Source organism: Leptidea sinapis, chromosome 6 (assembly GCF_905404315.1).
Source record: "Leptidea sinapis chromosome 6, ilLepSina1.1, whole genome shotgun sequence".
In the NCBI taxonomy this organism is placed as follows: domain Eukaryota; kingdom Metazoa; phylum Arthropoda; class Insecta; order Lepidoptera; family Pieridae; genus Leptidea; species Leptidea sinapis.
The window spans coordinates 15,601,882-15,626,677 of record NC_066270.1 but is presented as its reverse complement, the minus strand read 5'-3'; the positions used below and the strand labels follow the sequence as shown (position 1 = coordinate 15,626,677).

The window sequence follows — 24,796 nt, the reverse complement described above, 5'->3', positions numbered from 1 at the left end:
CTTTCGGTGGCCCTCCCACTGTCCCTCTCTCTCCTTCGTAAGCTTTCTTACGTCGAATCGTCATATTATTATGTGGACTCGGTATAACAGTGGTTTATGACCTCATAGAACCCCTTGAGGCTCGAACTTTTGTACTTATTCTCACATTTTATAGACATTTTGTCACATAATTACAAAAATATGGCAGTATCCGTTCAATTCCTTATTGAACTAACGCAAATGGACTAATTCATTAATATTAATCGTTAGTGACGAAAGAAAATAGTAATTTCTATCTAAGTTTAGGGCCGGTTTATACCTATTCCTAAATATATGATGGATTATAGAAGTAACAGCAAAATGCCGCAAAATTGACCAGAAGCGCCAATGAAGAATATCATTAAATTTTAATTTTTATGATACAATATGCTCTATTAAAGTAAAAAAAAAATGTACGTGATGTATATTCTGTTTGCATAATATTAAGTTTTTCTATACGCTGCGAAACGGGATCGCTGACCACTGTGACTTTACTACACTTAACTCATACCAGCGCGCAGTGTTATGACGTCACGCGCCATTTTAAATATTTAAATAATGCGAAAACGAAAATTATGGGGTAACTTCAAAACTATTCTAGTGATCTTATTGAAACAGAAACTTATGTATTGTTTGCTAGGCGTATAAGCTATACGCTCAGTTTTTTTATTGAGCTGATTGGACGAACTTATTGATAGTCCTCATTAACGTCCGAATTGCGATATTTTACCTTACTTGTACTAAAATATGCAAATAATATAACAAAGGAATTTTGACGTTCGTGTCATTAAATTCGTGTGTGGAAAGTCAAAACTCCCCTGAACTTGTAGATTTGTGTATTTGCATTAACTTCGACGCTCTATAAAAATAGCTCACTAAAGAATATAATATAAAAAATGTTTGAATATCTAACAAAATGTCTAAGTACGTAACACTAACTGCATGAAATGTTTAATGGTAACGATAGTAATTATTAATGTATACGGAGTAAGAACTTAAGCGGGTGCAATCAATGCGCGAAACACACACGAAATGCGGGATCTGACGGCTGTCACAACAAACTTTGACGTCTGTCATATTTGACGTATATCTAAGTGATTGGTCATCGCGTATAGTGAATTTCAAATTGGTCTCACACGAAATTCCAAACTAAAAGCACGCGGAAAATGTGAGTGATTCCGCAGGTGCGATGAGTGTCACTCAAACCAATTGGCAAGATTTAAAGGTTCGAACATTTATGTTAATCTGGACACTACAGTCAGCAGTCCGCAATTGCGTTGTGTATTTATCGCATAAGGGTCTAACCTTTTAGCTACGTTCAACCCAGAAGATACGATGTAGGTATCTCATGTGAGGGACATCATACGGTTGAATGATCGACAACAACTTATACATAATGACCCTATTTCTAAACAAACGCATTCAATTAAGACCACTATCGTTAAAGCACCCGGAGTTAGCACTAGGTACACTGCAGGCTTCTGAAGCCTAGAACGCGAAAATAATATCACACTAAACATCAATTCGCAAAAATCCGTCTTGACACAATGACGTTAAAGTTCATTTATGCTTGTAATTGTGCAGCGCCGCTTTCGTACACCGTGGACAATCCCCGCCCAGGATAAAAGAAAAAAAAAACAAAAATAATAAAAATTTATTAATAATGAATTCTAAAGGATATAAATTAAAATTGATAACATGTGCATTGTGATAGCAGAATAGCAATAATCTAGGAACTACTGTGTAACCATTACCCATATTATAATGTAACTAAATAATAATTCAAATGAGCAATGATTCAATGCAAACTACAATAGTGATACATACAAGGTGGTAACTATTAAGCAAATATCAAATAAATCACAAAATATGCATTCAATGAATGTTATTCATTCAATCAGTCAACATGTTGCCTTATATGTCAAAAATCTATCGAGTAGCACGTTATTCTATAGAATAAGGAATGGACGCACTTATAATTATGAATTAATTATAATAAATATAATAGGCACTGCCTTATATAATGTCTTAAATATTGCAATTGTTTGAGATAGGAAGTTAATTTACGAGGCCAATACCTCTCCAATAAAGAAAGATGATTTTAATCTTGTAAGTAAAGATGTTATCTTAATTGTAAATCCAAAAATAGCTTTGTTGGGAGAAAACATTGAAGCAACTTGAAAAAGTATAGCAAATTAAAAAGTGTGGACAGAAGGCTCTGGAGTATTTAAGGAAAGGATATTGGAAAGTAATTGAAGAGTTTTGTGTTATGTTATAAAGCCTTATCAGTACTTACTGTGGGTGTTTTGTATATAATACGAACGGGGCCTTACAAATAAATAATTTTATAGTAAGTATAAACGAATGTTTAATATTTAACAAAACTGTGAGGTAAAATTGTCAGTCTAGGAATAGCTTATACCCACCATAAAATTATTTTTTCCAGACCCTTCCTTTTTCGGCATGATTAGGTCTGATTCACCGAAGGTGTAAATGTAGGTATATTATCCCCAATTTCACCATTGGAGTATAACGCGGTGAGATCACTTTGAACTAAGCTTTATTAGTTAACAGATTTAATGCAGATTTCACCAACACAAACTAAACGCAGTTATAGCCTAAACACGTTTAAACGCCAACCGCCGAATTTTGAACGTTCAACATATTGGATCGCGTTCAAGAGCTGTCACTGTCATTGTCGTAAGAGAAACATTGACATTTAACAATTTTGATTATAATCATACTTATCGATGATAGTTTTGACAGGTATTTGATACATTCTTTTGTGTATGGACATGTAAACTCAGTTTACGAAAACGTCGCTCAAACGGTATTGGTGAAATCGCTTGTATTTAATCTAGATCAAAACTGGCTTTTGAACTCGTTTACGTAAAACTGAGTTTTATTGGAATCAGTTTGAAATGTCAATGGTGAAATCGGGGCTAAATGTATTATTAAAACACCGTTAATATTTTTTTCAAGTTATAATTATCCTAGTCCGTGATTTTTTAGGTAGCGCTTAGATATTATTGTAGATTTTTTATTGAGATTAACTTTTATGCTCTACGATAGAATCAATCTATTGATGGCAGATAATTTATTTAAAATGTATTTAAACCATCGCATATAAATCGCTTACTGGAATTTTATTGAATGTAATGAACATTCATTAATGCCGGAACTATCTGGGTTGATTTCCTTTTGATTCTATCGGTTAAAATATTTTATATAGCCAAATTTGTCATTGCAAGTATAAAAAAGCTCTGATTGCGCAATACATTAATGTAGTGAAGTTGCGTGGTAGTCCAAAACTGAAACTCAATTTTATCATCTTTGATAACGTTCTCGTTGCTTACTAAGTACTTGTTTCTAATCAAAGTTTATAAATTTGAATAACAGTGTATAGTTTGCCGCTACAAAGCTGTGAGTTTCAATATATTGGGATCACACCAACAAATCACTCTTAATGCCAAATTGTTTCCGCTAGCTAATTGAGAAAATACGATGGAATTGGCTTAGAGAAGCTTTAACGGTATAGTGACACGTTGTAGAACTAACATTAATTGACAGTTGAATTCATAAGTTCTTATTTTAAATTGACGCTAGTTTTAACTTCATAATTTCAAATGGATAATGGTGTTTAACCAGAGAGATATGGCTCTCTGGTTAAAGAAGAAAGGTTTTACTTAAAGATATTCTCGCCATTTATACCATAGACTATCTAAATAGCATTAGTTCTACAAACAGTTCATTTTGTGTTTATTGTTGGATACTTGGATGTTGTGTCTTAATAAACCAATATATATTGTAAAGTGTTAGGAAAGGGCGGGGAATGGATTGTCGCGAGTGACGTCACGGGCCCAGCCCCGTATAGTTTATATATAGGAGTAGGGTCCGTCAGTGAGGGCGCTGCACAGCAATAGTCAGGAGGCGTCGTCTTTGCCTGGATTGGCAACCGGCCCCGCACCAGTGGCTGCGCCCGCTCGCCGGCCTGAACGATATTCCACGCCAGGGTCGAATTGCATCAGTACGAATACCTGGAAAATTGAAGATCATTTTTAGATTCCTATTTTCGAGACCAGTATTGAAGAATGTACTGAAGGCTGCATCTAGTGCTCGTCCGACGGTGAGCGCTGACGACGGTCGAGCGTAGCGCGTATCCATATGCGCTGACCACGTTCCGTTTAGCGCTCAGCGGACCGCCAGCAAACTTGATTGCGAGTGTACAATTGAAAGTATATTATCGCTATAGCGCATCAGCAGTCCGACGTATGCCGGACCGACGACTCTCCTCAGCGTGACGTAGTTGTACGCGCGTAGCAATACATCAGCGCTGGACTGAACGTTGTATTTATCAAAACAATAATTACCTATAGATAAGCTAAAAATCATCAAACAGATAACGTAACTGTTACTGGTAATGTCATACAATGATGACTTGTATCTGAACCTAATTTAGATTTGCTAGGGCCAGATTTCACCATTAAAATAGAAGGCGATTAGAACATTTTGAATTAAGCTTACGCGTGTAAACGAGTTTAAAGATTCAATTCGGATTTCACCAATATAAACTGTAGTTTACCTTGTAAGGTATAGGCCTAAACACGTTAAAAATTTAACTGCTCACCGCCAAATTTTGGACGTTCAACATTCAATTCAATTTTTGTGATATGGCATGTGGCTGCACCAGTCGGGCGTAAATTATTTCGCCAATGTCGAGTGGAAGGACGTTCAACATATTTGATCACGTTCAAGAGCTGTCACTGTCGTTATCGTAATAGAAACATTGCCATTTAACAATTTTGATTTTATTCACACTTATCGATGACAGTTTTGACAGGTACCTATTTGATACATTCTATTGTGACAACATGTTCAAAAGATATTGGTGAAATCGGTTTGTGTTTAATCGATATCAAGACTGGCATTTGAACTCGTTTACGTAAAGCTGAGATTAATTGAACTCAGTTTGAAGTGTCAATGGTGAAATCGGAGCTAAGATGAACTAATAGGCAAACGTAGAGTAGGTATTATCAAACATAAATTATACCTGATCTGTAGGCAGTAAGCAGAAGTCATCAGGCGGGTTCGTAATGACGTATCTCTTGCTGGACGCGTCACACGATGACGACGTATCCCTGAACCTGTAGAGGCCGATGCACAGCATGCCGTATGTGCGTAACGCTGCCACAAACAAGTCGCCGTACATGCCTGCTTCACCAAATTGAGCTAGTGGACCATCGTAGAGAGAAATTTGACCCACACGACATCTGTCTCTGTAACAAAATACATTTTTGACGAGATGAGCAGGACGTTCAGCTTATGGATAATTTATATGCTCTGACCATCACAATGCAGTGCCGATCAGGATTCTTGAAGAACCCCAAAACTTCTAAGCGGCACTACAATTGCGGTCATCACCTTGAGACATGAGATGTTAAGTCTCATTTGTCCAATTATTTCACTAGTTACGGCGCCCTTCAGACCGAAATACAATAATGCTTACATTACTGTTTCACGGTAGTAAAAGGTGCCTTTGTGGTACTCATAATCTAGCCGACATCCTGTGCAACGGGCTTCCCACATTTTGATAATTCCTCTAAAATCGCTGACCCAAACTAAAAGTCAAAGCCTGCTAGAAAAAATATCGAAAAAATTTCGTTCACACCATTAAATTTGAGTCAAATAATGAATTTTTTTAAAAAATATGTTAAGGATTTTAAAAGATATAATGCCTTGTGTGAAAAAATTAAAATGGAATTGAGGTCGCGTCTAGGTCGGCATAATGATTGCATCTGAAGTGGATGATTCTCCAGGGCGTCTCTAACAATCGACGATGAGAAGAGAAGAAGACGAAGAAGAAACTAATGGTACATAAATGATATATGACATATAGATTACATAATACCTGTTAGCCAAGCTCTCGGGGGTAGAGTACCCTCCCCGAAGCCCCGCACCTTCAGCTAGTATCAGCTCTAGTTCGGGAGTAGCTCCGCCCGTTATCAGCGACCGTATCAATGTCAACGCGTTTTGATTGAAGTATGTCTGAAATAATACAAAAGTTGTCGGAACTTGGTCAGAGCTTGCGATTAAAGTACAGTCAGCGCGTGAGTTGAATACAGTCGGGACAATCTCCCCCGCTGTCCGCACGCCTCCCCCCTCGCGCGGCTGCAGTGTAGTGCTGTGCCGTAGACGTCGCTTACCGTACTAATATAATACTAAAATTGCGAAGCGTCTTATTTATTTTAATTTTAATAGTGACTGATCGGAGTGCATCAAGTTCCGTTCCAAAAAAATTGAGTTTTTATTCATCGCCAAGCACGAGAAATGGCGAATAATGTTTTAGACATGTGTGTTGAAGAAAGGCTTATAATATGATTATTAAGTTAATATATAGTGAACTTGAAGCATTGTTCTAATTTATCGACACACTCATGATTATAGTCATCAATTATAATTGACCTAATTTATGCATTTCTGAACTATGAATTCAACTCAAGTGATATCTGAATATAATTAAAAAAAAAATAAAACAAATCTTATATCTATATTTACAATATTATGACTACATTATAATTAAAACTATCGTTACGTGGAAGCGTACCAGAATACTGGCAGCATATCCAACGCGGGAATGCTGGTATATCTTGATACAAAAAATTACGCGCCATGAGGATGAGACAGGACGCCATTTTAGTGACGTCATAGTGACGCCATCTTAGACTTCAGGTCCAGTCAGACGTCACTAGACGTTCATTAAATAATGTTACCTCCCCTTTGTATATTTCAAGGTTAGGTATTGGGCTTATCATATCAAACGGATGGGACAGGTATAGGTCACTCCCATACAATCCCAATAAATAATAAATAAAATCATTTAGTTGCAGGTCCAGGGACCCATATAAAACATGTTTACATACAAGTAGTCAGAATATTTTGAAATTATAAAAAAATATGTATAAAGATAATTAATGAATATTAAATTTAAGGTCATTTAAGAAATATTAAGAGTTTTTTTTACGTTAGCGAACTGGTTTAAATAACCTTAGCCTAATAGATTTCAAGTTATGATTTATCCTATTTTTTGTCGTTTCCTGACTTACATGAGATAATAGTCACAGAGACAAGAAATATTGGCATGTGTGTTTGATTTTCATTCTTAAATAAATCTACTGGTAGGTTCCATATGTGTATAGAAAGTCATTGATAGAGAATAACATAGAAAAAAAAACTCACTGTTGACATGAGCGAGTCGAGCACGCTGACAGCGAACGCGGTACCGCACGCGAAGGGCTGCGTGAGGTACAGTTCGGTGTCTGGGTCGTCATCGTCGTCTTGGTCCAAGAACTGGACGTTGCTGTCATTGACTAACTCTGCAACATGAATAAACAATGTTGACTCATTTTGATTTTTAGCTTTTCGTATTCTCTATAGAAAATATAAAAATTATTTCGATACTGCAATTATTAGTTTCCGAGATATGAAATTGTAAATATATGCGCATGGCGCGAGTTACGACCGGCGGGTGCTTGCTACGTGTGACGTCACAAGTCAACACTCGCGCATACGGGTCACCAGGAGATTACGCAAAATATATTGTTTGGAATTTTTAATTTAAATATAAGAAACTCATGTGTTTTGACGAAATGTAAAAGCATATCCACTAAATAAGGAAATAAAGGAGTAACCCCCTTATTCATAATGGTCCGCTAACTTTAAACAGCCGCTAAGGAGTGTTTTTTCTCATTCTGACTTAGTTCAATAGAAGAAGACAGAGTGCGAATCAGCAATGCTTTAAGTTAGCAGAGTATTATGAATAAGGGGGTAAATGTTGAACTGTGACGTCACACAGCGACTACGCGCCCGCGCGGAAAATAAATATTTGTGGGAACTTTAGATGTGTGTAAAATCTAAACAAATTGGTATTTTGAAATAAAACAAAGACCAGTGTATGTATATAGGTACATATAGACTTTATTGTGACAAAGTTTCAAGCGATTTCGCATTCAACACTCATTAACATTCTTAATTATTTATTTATTTGTTTTTATTTATTGAACCACCAACAGTTTAACATACAAAAAATACAGTGTAATTATTTTATAATTGATTGAAAATAAGTTGCACAAATTTAATTTAATTTTTGAGACCAATAGAAATAGAACGTTTGGCTCAGTTAGTAAGAGCGCTCGGACGGAGCCCTAGAGGTCGCGGGTTTGAGTCCCGCATCGTTCATAAAGTTCGCGTACAAATTTAATTTGTATAATTTTATTTATCACTTCTGTGAGGGATATCATTTTAAATTGTAAATAATAGATGCAGTAGAACTAAATGTATGTGCATGATTGTGGCTATTATTTACTGCAAATCCGATTCTGGTGTGACTAATTTAGAGCCGGTTTAAAAATCAACGGTTGCTAACTGTTAAAATCATTTTGTACCTATTAATTCAATTATTTGAGAATTGTTTTATAAGCCTTCTGTGTTATTAATAAACTTGAAGTAAAGTTATTTCAAATTTTAAACTAAGTCTTTATCTTACCTTCGTTACTACAGAATAACATGACAGGGAGAAGTTATTTCAAACATGGCGTAAATTTACACAGCGTTTATTAATAAGACAGTATTTATTTGATGCTTATTTTCTATATTAGAGTCAAAACCAACGAAAATGTAAGCTACGTTTCTTGCGCTGTTGTAATAAACTTTAAGGTAAATAACACTCAAATTAAAACTATGTTCTAGCAAATGATTGTTTGATGAAAGAACCGTCCCCAACTAGTTTTTAAAACCTGTATCTTTAACATAATATTAAAATAACTGAAGAGCGCAAAACTTTTTTTTAATGAAAAAATTACATAATGTCAAGCCGTCTTTGTGTAGCCACCTGCCAATATCGAGGGAAAATAGAACAAAATATAACACCCTACAGTTGTATACAAGCCGAAAGAAAATCTCAGACGTCAAAAGTAAATCTGTAAATATTGCAAGGGTCCGGTTAGGAGCATGTTTTTGGCATAAAATGATAATTATTCTTTAAAATATTTTTTACAAGCGTCAAGGCTTAGTACACTTACCCGTAGACTTGGAATATCCTATCGTTCAGACGACCTTACAGCCTGATTATTCGTGACAAAGTTTTATTTGTCGATGTGTGCGTAAGCAAGTGTTTTAATATTCTAAATAATAAGGAGTTTATTACAAACGAGACTGACTGTTCACGATATGTTAATCAAAATCGGTTACATTAACAATAGATTCAATTTCCTTTTCTATCTTGCTGTAATAATGTTCGTTAGAGATATTCTTCTGTTTCGCATTCAAATCAAATCACTTTATTCATGTGGGTCACGGAAATGACACTTATGAAAGTAAAAAAATATTTTTTTCGTCTTGAATCTACTGCTACTTCGTAAAGGGTTGAGCTAATGAGAAGAAGTAGCAAGAAACTCATTGCCACTCTTTTAAATCAAGATTTACATTTTCAACGTTTTACAAATCATTTCAATTATAATATAATATGTAAAGTGATGCAACAAAACATACTCAAACGTCAAATAGTCAATGCCTTACACTAGTACATCAAAAAAGTAAATTAATAATAATTAATACAAAACAAAAGTTAATGAGTACAGTAGCTGTATCTTATAAGCGATTATATAAAAATATATATGTGAAATTGTATTTGTTTGTGTTTTCACTTACCCGTAATCATAGGTACATTGGCACCGTAGACAGATCCCCTTCTCTGCAGCAGCACAGGCGCAGGAGACGTGCCAGCCGCTTGCGTGGCATTGCCATTAACTCCGCTAAGAACGCCGATCGTGTCATCAAACGTCATCGCCTTGATGTTCAACGAAGCCAGGATAGCTTCCTTGTCAGCCAGCGTCGGGTCATCGTTGGATGGCACCTTCGCTGACAGGATGCAGCACATGTCGCATAAGTTTACATTAACTGCACGCAAGTCGGCTCGGCTTAGCGGTGAACCCTGCACGAAACCATCAAAAAATTTTAATCTGCATAAATATATATTTTTTATGACAGTAAGGAACGTGACGAGCAGGACGTTCAGCTGATGGTTATTGATACGCCCTCCCCATTACAATGCTGTGCCGCTCAGGATTCTTGAAAAGCGCAAAAATTCTGATCGGCACCGCAATTGCGCTCGTCACCTTGAGACATAAAATGTTAAGTCTCATTTGCCCAGTAATATCACTAGCTACGGCGCCCTTCAGACCGAAACACAGTAATGTCTACACATTGCTGCTTCACGACAGAAATAGGCCGTTTTGGTACCCATAATCTAGCCGGCATCCTGTGCAAAGGAGCCTCCCACTGGTAACTGGCTCAACGTAGTGGGGTTTTGCCTTAACAGTAACCTGTTTGACCTTTGCATTCTTGGGGAAGTAACCATTAGCCCCCTTTTTCATAATAGTCTGCTAACTTAAAGCATTGCTAATTCTCACTCTCTCTTGACCATTATGAATAAGGGGGTAAGTGTTTTAGTAGCCAACTGAGTAAATTGACTACTCTTAATCCTAGCAAAAAGAACATATACGAGTACATACATACATACACATAACATGCGTTCAGTTTGTATAATTGTGTAGAAAGGGGGCTCTGACTTTTTCAAGAAGTCAAAAATTCAACTCCTCTGATCTATCATTATATTAGCCAGTGTTATCGTAAACAATAAACAATCTAAATTATTATTCAAAAACAGTTTCAAGAGTAATACTAATAACATTTGGTTCCATATTGGCTGTCAGCAAGTTGACCCTCTTGGTCCAGCAATATTTAGCATTCCATCCCATTTCATGCCATTGATTATGCCATAAAAAAAATAAAATTACTTGGATAATGGTACTTTGGTTGGTGAACTGCACTCTGTTTTAAATGATTTCAAATTTGTAATAGAAACTTTTAGCAATCGGCCTTGACTTAGATTGTTCGGAAATCTTTTGTAGAGTGAATTTGACCAAATTTCAGACCGGGTTGATATTCCGGCCCCGATTATTAAAGTTTTAGATATGAATTCATTTCACCTTTTTGGAACTCCATTATTTCCTGTTGAATTCGGACAGACTATTTAAGATTAATGCTCAGATGGCCTGAGCCATTATTCGATATTTCTTAAGTGTTCTAAACTTACTTACTTCTTAAGGTCTAGCTTGTTAAATTTCCAAATTTACTAAGTGTGATTGATATTTCATTTAAAAATATTTTCGAAACCGTTTTGAATTCTTTGCCGACACAATTTAGTGGTTTGGGTACGCGTAAAGTTTCCGGCGTTACCTTAGCAGCGTTTCTATCTTGAGTTCAGTGCGTGCATCCTTTAGTGACTTTGTTAATAACGACCAGGTAACTCATACAATAGTAACAGTATTTGAATGAAGCTAAAAATTGTTGGTTAATTATTGCTGGGGCTGCTGCTTCAACTGCTTGACTAACATCTTTGTAGACACTTGGCCCGTGGGGCCAGAGGCAAGCAGAATGTAAAAATTACTATCTATGAGTACCAATACAGTAAATCGAAGCCCAAGCGCTGGCAACTGTTTCGGCCAACGGACCAGTCCAGCAATCGCGGAAATGCTGGCGGTATTCTTGGAACACTTCCCCGTATAATCATGTATAAATGGAAATATATTGCCCTAGAATGTTATGCTAATTATGATTGTTCATATATATTTGAAAAGACATGTACTGTGTGAACAGTAGCGTATTTTTTTTTTGTATATAACAAACATTAGTTAAATTAACCACAAAATTAGAGTAGATAAGAACTTACATTCAAAACAGAAATCTTTGGTAGATTCTGCAACATCTTCCACTCGCGCCGTATATAATCGACACTGCCCACGATCACGACGTGCTTCAGCTCGTGGTAATGGAAATTAGAAGCTCGCAGCGGCATCACCAGGTTCCTCAGACCAATGAGAGGGGAGTCTGGGTCAGCGAACAGACACACGACCACGTGTCCGTTGAGGACTGTCATGGCCGCTTGGTTTCTATCCTGTTTATACATGAAATTGATAATTCGAATTCAAATATTTTTATTCAAAATAGGATATAATTCTTCTTCAAAAACTATCACCCATTCGAAAAAGTATACCTCAAACCTGAGAAGAGCGTTCGCGTGAACGGGCGCAAGGAACTCAGTGGGTGTTTATATATATATAGATGTATTTAATGGCCTGAGGGCGGTCGCTCCATTCCCAATCTGTTGTATCATTAAGAAAGTAATTTTAGTAACATTTTCTGTGATCTTGTTATAAAAATCATATACATCGCCCCACACAATTATAATTAAAAGTTATTCCAAATTTAAAACTTTTTTGTCTTTATCTTACCTTTTTCACTAAGGCGATTTTTAATAGATAGAGTGATTCAAGAGGAAGGTTTATATTATTATACATACATAATATTGTAGAGAAACATTGATAATTTTAGTAATGTTATGAAGTAAAAGAACACATTTTTTGCGATTTCATTACAAACGCTGGCTAAATATGGTCTGTTCGGGCAACTAGTATAGTATAAGAGTAGAAAAAACAAAAGATTGTAAGATACACGTTATGTAAGCAATACCTGCTGTCTATAATTCCTTACAGGCTTACATCACTACAAAGAAATATCTGGCATTAAAAATATGGCCATAAATGAAACTTTTTCCATTTTGTGAACGTAGGTTAAATACTACGTACCTAATTTATTGTTTGTTTCCAAAGGGGAAAACATGGTGTCAAAAGCCATCAATTAATCAATTCTATTTGTAATTATCTTTATGTATACCTTGGTAGTTATGGGTAAGTACTAAATTGAAAAAAAAAACTGATTACTTTAAAGACGGTATTAACTTGATCAAGGCTAGTTTATAAAACAAAATGCAGCTATATATTTTATAGTCTATACCCATTCATAAAATAATCAAATTCATATAAAGTCGACTCGAGGCGACAAGACAAGCCGAGCGTGAGAAATCAGGCACATAAAATGTAGCGGGCCTAAATAAATTTTCACTTGAAAATAATTCAAATTGAACATACTAATATACAATCTTCTAGATTTCTTGCAGGGCTCCAATGAAACATCCCAGTGGAGTCATATTTCATTTCAGTCTTTTCAAAGTCGAAGTCTTTCGACTGGTCGTCAGCTAGGCCCGCTGGCAAACTGACACCGTTATTGTTTTGATTACCACCGCTACTGCGACTCGTTGGCCTGTCAAATTAAAAAAAAAAGATTACTGTCACATGTCATGTAGTATGCTTTGGCGGGAAACTATGTGCATGTTTGTTTATTACCTAATTTTGAGTGTTAACTTGTATTTTGTTGTTACATTAGTGTTTCAAACATATAAGTGACAAACTAAATAAAATAATCCGCTAATATTCCAAAAGATATTGTTCATTTAATTAATGTTTATTTTTTAATGAATTTCTGAAAGTAAGCAGATAAGATTGAAAATAGATGCAGAGAGAAAAATTCATAACATCCAAAAAATAAAAAAATACAACTTCCGACTTTTATAATTATAATAAAGCACCATTTATGTTGTTTTAAGTGATTAATTATTTATTTGCAAATATAAGTACCTGAGTAGGTAATTAAACTTTGCATTTTTTTTTCAAAACGTGTCAACAACGTTATTCTTCGACAGTTTTATTAACTCTCATAATATAATATAATTTACTATCAAGAGAGAGACACTCACATTGGTACAAATAAAAAATACTCAAGGCACATCTAATCTCAACACTGATATACAATATAATTTTTAATTAATAAATTGAAAATTTGTGCCACATATCTACAGTTAATCACATCAATCAAAACTAAATGACTCAATAAAAAATTTGTTTTACACGACAATTTTATGAATAAATTAGGATTAATTAAACATTGTAAAAGCGATCCGAGAAGTTGTATGACTAACAAGAACAGGTTCAGTGACAAAAAGATGCATCAACATAATATGTAGGGCTGTGTATCGCAAAACTAATTATTGTGCAGACTCTTGGTAGATAAAGACCTACTTACAACTACATACTATTTCTACACGCAAATAAATTATCAATGGTTTCTTGATTAAAACACATTATACTGTCGTGCTGCTACTAAGTGCAAAAATAAACATAAGTATCGAAAAACCCACAGACAAGAAGCACTAATGTCTAAAGACGTCTACACTCAAACTGTTACTCTACGGAGAAAAATATATGGAAAATATTGGAATTACATGAGTTTTTTCACTTCGTAGGCTAGATGATAGGCCTGGTAATTCGTATCTTGATCTTGCTGATTCCTGCAAACAGGGTCAAAGAATCTCCAATGTTTTCAGGAGTTTCAATACACGTGCGGAGTAGGTCCTAGATTATATTAGTTGCATTTCACGAAGCCCAGATTCGTCAAACACAAAAACATTCTAAATTTTGTGAAAAATAATTGAGTAGATGTTTTCATTCACCTACTTATAATTATAATATAATAAATAGATATCTAATATAAAGTGAATCATTTCTTTTAAAATTACTCTGTAGTTCTGTAGCTTAACGACATCCAATAAAAAATAGAATAACGAAATATATTTATAAATATAAGCTACTTCAACGCATTTTTGTAATTAGTGTTGTTGAAACTTGCGCGGCTTCGTCAAATGCATAGACAATTCTAAACAGTCATGAAGTATTTTGACTCTGTGCCGTGCATAGTGCATCGTGCCCTTTACACGTATATAAACAACATAGACATTAAAATATCTTAATATGAAGCGCCATAAAATAAAAACATTGATGAACAGTTTTCATTTTCTCTAACAGTTAGAGGCGAAATAATTTAAATTAATATTCGAATGAGGAGGAAAACAAAAAATAAGCTCAGATTAACATTAAATTAATACATGTACAATATTTTATTAAGAACTTTTATTGAGGACCTCAAAGCACGCTGAAAAATATTTAATGTAGCATTGTTGCATAGTGTTAAGTTATATCTACTTTCTTTAAATATTTTTTTTGCGGTTAGTTCTAAAACAATTGATTACTTTGTACTTTTATTACACATAGACGATTGTCTATCATGTTTTACAATAAAAGTGTTTCTTAAAGTCACCAGGTATCAGTAATGTGTAGATTTCAATACAAATTAACGACTTTTATTTAATTTGTACAATTTGAGGGTAGATAACGTATTACAATACGAAGCAGTAGTCGATCCTCTTGTGTTCTATTATGTAAAATAATTGTATTATTTATGTACCTTATAAACCTTAAAAATAAACCTAATTCTATATCTTCATAAGGGCAGTCAACGATCATAACTTTTAATTTAAATAATTGATATAATATTAATTAAAATATGACCGTATTGTGGCTCTTCATTGGAATCCTAATAATTTATGGAATATTGAAATGTGTTATATTAGCAACAAAGTTTATTAAAGTGCCCTTTTTCACCACGCTAACAGTTGCGACAGTTGTCTAAATTTCATTTAATAAATTTTACAGAAATTTTTAGTAATTCGATATTTTTATTGATATGGGTCTATATTATGTTCTACTTCGTTCGCAAGATGACCCTTAGTAACTAACACGAAAGCCTGACACAGCTCCGATGTGTGTTACCTATTTACCGGTAATTAGTTTTTATAGTTATGTTATATAGTTTTTTTCGGTAATTGTCACCGAATGATCCATAAATATGTCGACTTGGAATATTAGATATATTCCAAATACGGTTGACGGAAGCCAGGGCTGGTTGGTCGTGAGCGGGCGCTCTATGTGGTGCCTGGACGATACTGTCATAGGAAACTCTGCTTCAGGTTTTAAAATCAAATAAAATTATAGTTATTTAATATATTTATTGTTTCTTATCTAAATCTTTATAATCGTTAATATTATGCAACCATTACACCTTTATTTATTTTATATACTCAAATATCATAAACCGTCCATAATGCGTTCAAGAACCGCATATGACCACCATAAATAAATAATAGTTAAGCCTTTTTATGCCTTTTTTTATCTTAAAAAGCACCCCACCCTTTTTTTTACAATAAAATATATTTTTATTACACTATTTTCAATTTAAATTTATTTTCTATTTTTTAGTTGAATTTTATATAAAGCGTGCTTTTAAAACTATTAAGTACTTTAACATCAATTCCTGCCTTATCGACTATATAGATGAAAATTATTATTATATTATAATTATTGCAAATTGAAAAATTGAATAATTCTATCAAATTGGTGTAATGTCATCGGTCCTCGATAAATCTACAAAGTTTGAACGAAATCTAGCCGTTTAAGGTGGGTCAAAATCGCGCCCAAAGAAGTCGGTTACAAACATACATACAAACATACTGGTGAAGCTAATATAAAGCGTATAAAAAAGACTGTTCTGTTAGAAAAAGATTGCATATGTAAAAAAGTTATTATTGCTAAGGCTGCATTTAATGCTCGACCGATGGTCAGCGGTGACGTCGGTCGAGCGTAGCTATAACTATGATAACGCGTTCAGTCCAGTGCTGATGAATTGCTACGCGCGTAGAGCTACGTCGCGCTGACGAGAATCGTCGCTCCGAAAACTTTTCATTACCGTGATTAGTGGTTAGTATTTATGGTGGTCGTAATAATATGTGGCTCCTTAATGCATCATGGAGGCTTATGATATGTGGGTAGATGAAGTAGTGTATCATGTAACTGTACATAATAAATTTAAAATTATGTACAGTTACATAAAGTACTATAAAGTGTGTATGGATTGATGCAGCTGTTGCACTTAATCTTGTGGTTTTTTATTAATCTTAATATATATTTCTTTTGTGCGTTTGTTGTAACTGAACTCCTCCTAAACGGCTGGACGGTTTTTGATGCTTTTTTTGTATGTTCCAGTGAATTTCAGATTGGTTTAGATTCTCAATTCCGTCCATATCTTAATCTTAGTAACTTAATATATATAAATTACGTGACACGTTGTTTGTCTGCGATGGACACCTAAACTAATGAACGGATTTAAATGGGGATTACTTCATGGAGTGCAGCTTAGTCCAACTTGAGAGATAGGATAGTTTTTACGCACGGTTTGACAGTTCCGCTGTGAAACAATTTCATTATAACAACAGGGAGCATTTTTTACGAAATAATTCTTGATGTTTTGAAATATTATTGGCAAATTCCTATGAAAAAGTTTTTTTTTAATCCACAGAACAACGTCTGTAGAGTTAGCTAGTATATCTTATATATAAAATTATCGTGTCACAATGTTCGTTCCCGTACTCCTCCGAAACGGCTTGACCGATTCTCATGAAATTTTGTGAGCATATTGAGTAGGTCTGAGAACCGGCCAACATCTATTTTCATACCCCTAAATGTTAAGGGTGGTCCGCACGAAATTTTTTTTGACATTTTTTTTTAAATTTGTTTGATTATGAGTCAGCATTAAAAAATACATACAACTTCAATTTTCACCCATCTACGATCAACAGTTACTTTTGTATCGCGATTTTAATATCGGCAATACAACGTTTGCTGGGTCAGCTAGTATATTATATATATATATATATATATATATACTAGCTGACCAGACAGACGTTGTTCTGTACATAATAAATAAAATACCGTTTTTGATGAATTTGTGAATAATTTTTCATTGTAACATAATAATATGCTCCTTGTTGTTTTAATGAAATTGTTTCACAGCAGAACTGTCAAACCGCGCGTCAAAAATACTCTCACAGAAAATATGTCCAAACAAAACAAATATTGGAAATAAAAATAATTATGGGTCCCAAATCGAAATAAAAACTATCCTATCTCTTAAGTTGGACTAAACTGCACTCCATGAAGTAATCCCCATTGAAATCCGTTCATTAGTTTAGGAGTCCATTGAGGACAAACATTGTGACACGAGATTTATATATATTAAGATATGAAACACGTTGTTTGTCCACGATGGACTCCTAAACTAATGAACGGATTTTAATGGGCATTACTTCATGGAGTGCAGTTTGCTCCAACTTAAGAGATAGGATAGTTTTTATTTCGATTTGGGACCCATAATTATTTTCATTTTCAATATTTGTTTTGTATGGACATATTTTCTATGAGAGAATTTAGTGACGCACGGTTTGACAGTCCCGCTGTGAAACAATTTCATTGTAACAACAGGGAGCATTTTTTACGAAATAATTCTTGATGTTTTGAAATATTATTGGCAAATTCCTATAAAACAGTATTTTTTTTATTATCTACAGAACAACGTCTGTCGGTTCAGCTAGTACAATATATTTTTTAACTTACTCCTATAAGTCATTGAAGTTTCGACGTTTGCGTATTTTTGACATAGATTGTAGGTACTTAAGATAATTTAAATAACTTAAAACGATGAAGCTGTAAATGTTGATCTAAAAGAGTATCAATCAGTTTCTTGAAAATTCTTCTCTTTAAAGCTCAACCGTTTCCAAATTGTTGATAAATCGTAGAAAGTATAACTTTGGACATTCATAATTGACATTTCTTTGATAAATTTGACAATCCTAAATGAATGGAGTTATTTTGTTTATATTATATAATACGACCGTCTCACAACATAACTGTTATAAAACTAAGAGTTTGCGGTTAAATAAAAAAATGACAGCTGTCACTCAACATTTGTCGAAATGTCAGGAGATATATCTTGTCATCAATTGTCAGCTTGGTGAAATAGGGCCCAAATGTGTGTCACGAAACGTGAAATGGGTCGTGAAACAAAAGTTGTATATCACTAAGTTATCGGTAGTTATATTATATGCAAATGGTTGGTCGAGCTTTACTGTCACTTAACATTTTTAGATTTTTGGTGCTTGAGTTATGTAGCCAAAGCATTGATGTATAATAAACAACTAGACTCGCCTATTAAAAAGTCGCATTAAATATCTGAGGGGCGTTGTATGTAATAATGTAGACGACATTACCTTATACAGATAACATTAACACATTTATTCAAATTATCATCTTATTTCGTAGCAGTAATGTTCAAAGTCTATTTTACTCAGAAGCTCGGATGCGAAAACGATGCAAGAACACTTTGTTTTAGTAATTGAAATGTAATTATTTAGCAAACGCTTTAAAAACGCGAAGTTGCTCCCCCAATTTTGTTAATTTAAAGGGACCTGAAATACGGCACCATGCTTCTTATGTTTGGATACATGTTGTTATTATGACAGTTTTTCAATGAACACTTTATCATTGCGTGGCGTTGTATTCAAAGCGCGGTCGAAATAAAACTATAGCCTTTTAGACGTGTAGCAGGATTTTGCTTCAGACAATTTTCGAGTGTTACGGTGAGACTAGCTGTTTATTGTATTTTTGAGTTTTCACTGACTTACTTTCATTTTCTCCCTTGTATAGTTGAAAACATAAATGAGTCCTCGACTTACCAATAACATATTATCGCACTAAGCTTAGATAATGTATTCGTCTAGATAGTCTCTTCATGAAAACAGGTCAGATTTATTGCTCCATGTGCGTGACAAGCAACGTCTTGCACTCGTGATTTGTATGTAAGTTATGTTATTATTATTCAAAATACACGTTAACCGTGAACTTCAATTCTTATCGACATATCCACAGCTATCCTAGTCTATCTAGACGTATAAATGATCTAAGTGATTTGGGCTTAAGACATCAAACATGTGATAATGAAGGACACTAGACGACCCAAATACATTAATAATTTAATCCAATTAAAAAAAAACTCACGAAACGTCACTGTCTTTTATAGTAACTAATTTGATAAATGACGTTCTATGACGTTAATAATAAAACCTCTAACTTAGTAGTACCGTCCAATGTCTTTCGAGGTAGATTAAATATATTATATCTAATTATAAAATATAAAAAATGACTTACGTATCAGGTGGTTGTCTAGTTACGTTCGGCTTCACCTTATTGACCTGTCTTGTAGTGGTGGAGTTCATGAGCTGGTTGGCCATCGGTGATAAAAGTGCTGTGGGGGCAGCACTGCGATGGTTGCGGTTTATTACTTTGAAAACAAACAGGACATATAAGTTTGCTTGGAATTCATTTGATCATTTTGCCCTGTGCTTCCCCGGGGCAAAAAAAGAAAAGGGAAGTGCCAGGCCCAAGGGTGTCCTAAAAGGTGATGAAAGGGCATTTACCATCAGTGGGAGGCTTCTTTGCACAAGATGCCGGCTGCAACATCATTTCGGAACATTCTGTAAGTAATCTAGTAGCCGCAAGCTAGCGTAGGCACTGACACCTACGTCTTACACGTCGCGCCGTAGTCGTCAGAACTCGTAGGTTAGTAGTACCCGCGTAAGGGTGATTCAAAATTTGTTTTCTAAGTGTATAATTTCTTTGTTTGAAAATTTCATAATGTCAATTATATAACTTTAATTTTTAAATTTATTTTTTATGACTAGTGGCTCCATTATAACTCCACGTGCTATATATGAGATTTATAAGATATAAGTCTCATTAGTGATTAGCCCAGTAATTTCAATTGCGCTCTTCGAACAAATCTTACCCATCATGTGCAAAGAAACCTCTCTACTTAATTATAATATAATATATCTCTGTTTTATTTTTCACCAGTTGTACAACAAGATATATTAACTCACAAAGTTCATGAAGGTTTTGACATTATAAAGTATTTAAGTAAGATTGAACAATGGATTACTGCTTGAAATATACTTACAACTTATCTCTTCCCCTCTATCCCTAGCAACGTCACCTGCAGAAAAAAATGGAAAATAGTTTAGGGTTTGTATTAGAAAAAATCTATTACAAATTATAAAGGCACTGAATTGCAAACTACGACAGAAGCTCATTTACATCAAAGCATTATTGTTTCTCAATACAGCAATACATCGCACTTTTTACTACTTATCCGCACTTTAACCGCATAACAATAATCTTATAACGTAAGTATTTTTTTAACTTTCTACCTTTGAAATTATATAAATTGTTTTAACTATTAGATACAGTACTATGCATTGATACTAAGACATCTTAAAGTATGCTGCTAGTCCTGAGATTGCAACTAGTTTTCCTAAATTGACGGTAGTTGTGAAAAAGTTAACTATCGATAATAGATATTATATGCAAAGGTACGGTCAAAATAATAATCTCAATGTGTTACGCTGTGGGAATTGTACACACCCCGAGCAGGGTAAGGTGTTGGTTAACGATAAGTGCGTTTACGTTTGGTCCTTCGAGCCGGATTTGAACCAGCAACATATAGATATATATATATAAGTAAGTTGTGGTTGTATATAGTAACTGCCATAGTACGCAACTTTATTTACTCTTTATTACACTGACTTATAATGTAGCTCACTTTGTTTCTAATTTCTATGATGTCCTTCGCAATGATTCTAGTAAAAAAAGCGTGCGTATTGCTGCATGAGGTCAGGATGCTGTGGATTCTTGCAGGGCTCGGCGAAGGGTAGCAATCCATGAGTTTACTTCCGCTTTAGAGTTTACCAAGAAGCATAGCCATTTAATTGCATCATTAGACATTCTGTGAAAGTGATGTAACGACTCTTGTGTGAGAGTTCGATAGTGTAACGGATCTAGATTCTAAGGTGTTCAGAAATATACCGCTGAAGCGACTTAGTGTATTCAGTTCAAGCTCTGAAGGCCCGGTTTCGTTCAGTGCCATCTATGATGCGTGTCAAGCAACTAAGTGCAACATTGTAAGCCGGCTGTTCGCCAATGATAAAATAAAATAAAAACCACTCGGCTGATGTACCTCGGACATGGACCTTCTTGGGCAACTCTGGCGGCGTGAACGTGGGGGGAGGATGGTGTTCATCTGCAAAACATCACATAGACGCATTCCATTACGTGTTACATAACGACACCCATAGAACGAGTACACTACCCGACAGTCAATGTACACGTTACATTAGCTATAACATAATTTTATGCAACGTATAATAAGTTCCCCTTTTCTGCCATATAAACAAGAGCTACGCCAGTAGGTATTGACTCCAACATTACCCCAATTAAAACAAATACGAATATTCGTACTCCATCAAATTTTTTCTTCTAATCTCTAATATTTAAAGGAATAATTAAAAATATATTTTACTTTAAAATTAAAAACTGTGAACTATAATATCACACAACGAATGTAAAATTATATTTACCTAAAAAACTGGTGTATTAATTATTAACAATACTGGTGTAGCTCCTAATAGTGATAAATTAATAAATTCACTACAACACTGTTATGACCCAGATTATAAAAAATATCATTCATTTATTTTCATTATTTAAACCATGCAACATGCAGTTACCTATCGTAACACATCATGCAGAGCGTGCGTTCTCCTAATGCAAAATTTAACAAGTCTAAATTTATTACTGTTACTTTAGATCAATTTTATTTAAATCAAAAGAATCTAATGGCGGATATGATTTATGAGTTACATGACATGATTGGTGTATCTGGATTCTGGATATGGAATACATTTTTGGAAATCTAAATTGGGCTTGAAATTTTACAAGTCTAGTAAAATACCAGATTATTACGGAATCTGACCTTTGGACCACTGCAAGCCCTTATCTACCGAGGCGGGATCATCTAAATTTAATAAAACCTACACAATAAAATATAAATTGTAATCAAAGCGTTATAAAGTTAAAATTATCTATGACTTTACGACACCGATAAGACTATTGATGCATAGAAATTGAATATACCTAAGAAACATCAAATCGACGGTTGCAAATAACATCACATTAAACCTTCCGAAATACTTCGGCTAATGGTAATAATACATCTAACTGTAATGCACATAGATAACGTTTACAAGACAATTACAGAACAGTTAGGGCTTGCCCAGTCACTATGAGTACATACATACCGAAACAACATAATTATGATAGTATTATCTGTGATGGGAATACTTATACATGAAACCAAAAACAAAGGAAGACAAAAAATCTTCAATTGTTTTGTTTTCAAAACTATTATAAGTATTATAAAATCAATGGATCTTGCTTAAAATAAAATGATTCGTATAAAATATTCCAACACAGTTAAGTATATTCGCTTTAATTCTTTTATTGTAGAAGTCAGAAGAGTTTAATATTCATCTGTTCTAGCATTGGCTCTAAAAAGTTTTAAAGTTTTAATATCTTCATACTAAATATATCAATCGTCTCCTCAAAGCTTTAGTATAAATAAAGCTGATATTGACAAATCACATTAAGAAGTATGTTGAATCGATAGTACACTATAGTGACCATGCATCAGCACATTTATCAAGAGCAGCTCTAGCAGACTTGAGCGACTATGTCAAATATTTCACTCCTTAAGGTATTATATTTAGCGCAGCCGTTTCCAAGTCTGTTAGAGTAAGACCCGTGACAGATGCACACAACCCTTTAGATGGTTGGTTGCTATAAACAAGTTGCGAGTCTCGCACAATTGCGCCATACACCACATTGACAATACATTGACGTGTTTTGAGTTACGTACTTGCCCGCCCGACCATCTGAACGGCACGTACGCCTTTCCTGAACGTAGCCACTGAACCGAGAAAAATAGTTTCAAAGTTTTAATACCATATGAAAAGGATAGCGGGTTTATGCATAAGCTCAGTATTTTCTGGGTATTTAAGGTTATTTTGCGTGGCTTTTGCGTGGCTTTTGCGTATGCATTGCTTTTCACCGACTAAAGCCTGTTAATATACTTTGTGTGATTTACTATTGTACTATTTGCGTGTCGAATTTGTGAGTTAGCGTTTTGCTTGCAGACTTATTGACAGTTAGTTTGCAAACAAGTGTACGGTACTGTATAGTACTGTATAAACCTATTACCGTACCGTCTCTTACACATCGATATGTACTCGCATTAACATTTTGTTTCACCATTCCGCTCTGCATCATCATCATTCCAACATCTGGAAAAATCCAAATACTGACCTCCTGGACGAATCGTCAAATGTATTTCTTTGAAAATGGTAGATTTTTAAATAATGACTTTGTACTCAATATTTTGAAAACACAACATTCAAACTATGTATTGATTAAAGTTAATAGTTCTTATTTACACTTGATTACCTTAATTTATTTTGTAGAAAAGATATATTCATAAACCATAGATAACTATTACAAATAATCTGCGAATTAAGTTATATATAACTTGTTGCTTATCACAAGTAAATCTACCAGTTTCAAATCCTTAATGAATGAGTGGCACATATCTGACTTCAAGTTAATCACAGTCAAGATCAAGCTAGAACTGTCCTTAAAGCCTTTATTTTACATTTTCACATATTTTCAGGGGTCATGTCTTAAGAACTGTCCGAGACATGTTTTCGTGGATTCACATACTGTGTTCATGGGAAGTGCAAATTGCGATTCTACATTTCCTTCATGCATTGAATGTGCATCATATTTATTTATATACTAAGTTAGTATCGCTAGTTATAGTGCGTATAAATAGTGTATGATGCACTGAGGTAGCGACAGTAGGCATAGATATATATGTCTGTGAAACTGTAGTTGTTATATATGTTGCGAGCGGACATATACAATGATCTATATATTATGAATGCGGATCCGAATGCTTTCAAGCCGATCCAGTGAAGTAAAATTGCTATATACTCTGATATTTACTCCACTAGAATTCTGACATTTTGTACTAACGCTAATTTCAAACAGGTGCACAGAAAATTGAGTGCACTGAACGTATCTATTTAAAAATATCTACTTAAATATTTTGTTTATTAAATCAACTGTCAAAATTCCACGGAATCAACATGAGG

At 34.4% G+C, this 24,796-nt stretch overlaps 1 protein-coding gene across 18 annotated transcripts in view; it reads right to left on the bottom strand.

The window, feature by feature from the left end:
• Positions 1-1,658: 1,658 nt before the first annotated feature.
• Positions 1,659-24,796, bottom strand: part of LOC126964818 (calcium-activated potassium channel slowpoke) — a 95,644-nt gene continuing 72,506 nt past the window's right edge. For 6 of the 18 annotated variants that reach the window (XM_050808094.1, XM_050808091.1, XM_050808095.1 and 3 more), the window contains 12 exons: positions 23,852-23,929; positions 21,769-21,831; positions 20,713-20,748; positions 19,905-20,037; positions 14,255-14,320; positions 13,065-13,236; positions 11,807-12,031; positions 9,724-10,006; positions 7,255-7,391; positions 5,927-6,063; positions 5,069-5,294; positions 1,659-4,055 (listed from right to left, as the gene is read on the bottom strand). In XM_050808094.1, the coding sequence (XP_050664051.1) occupies positions 3,942-4,055; positions 5,069-5,294; positions 5,927-6,063; positions 7,255-7,391; positions 9,724-10,006; positions 11,807-12,031; positions 13,065-13,236; positions 14,255-14,320; positions 19,905-20,037; positions 20,713-20,748; positions 21,769-21,831; positions 23,852-23,929 (1,670 nt within the window). In that variant the 3' untranslated portion in view covers positions 1,659-3,941. Of the gene's footprint in view, positions 4,056-5,068; positions 5,295-5,926; positions 6,064-7,254; positions 7,392-9,723; positions 10,007-11,806; positions 12,032-13,064; positions 13,237-14,254; positions 14,321-19,904; positions 20,038-20,712; positions 20,749-21,768; positions 21,832-23,505; positions 23,557-23,851; positions 23,930-24,796 lie in introns of all 18 variants that reach the window. The other 12 variants (XM_050808097.1, XM_050808110.1, XM_050808109.1 and 9 more) reach the window with 6 other exon arrangements.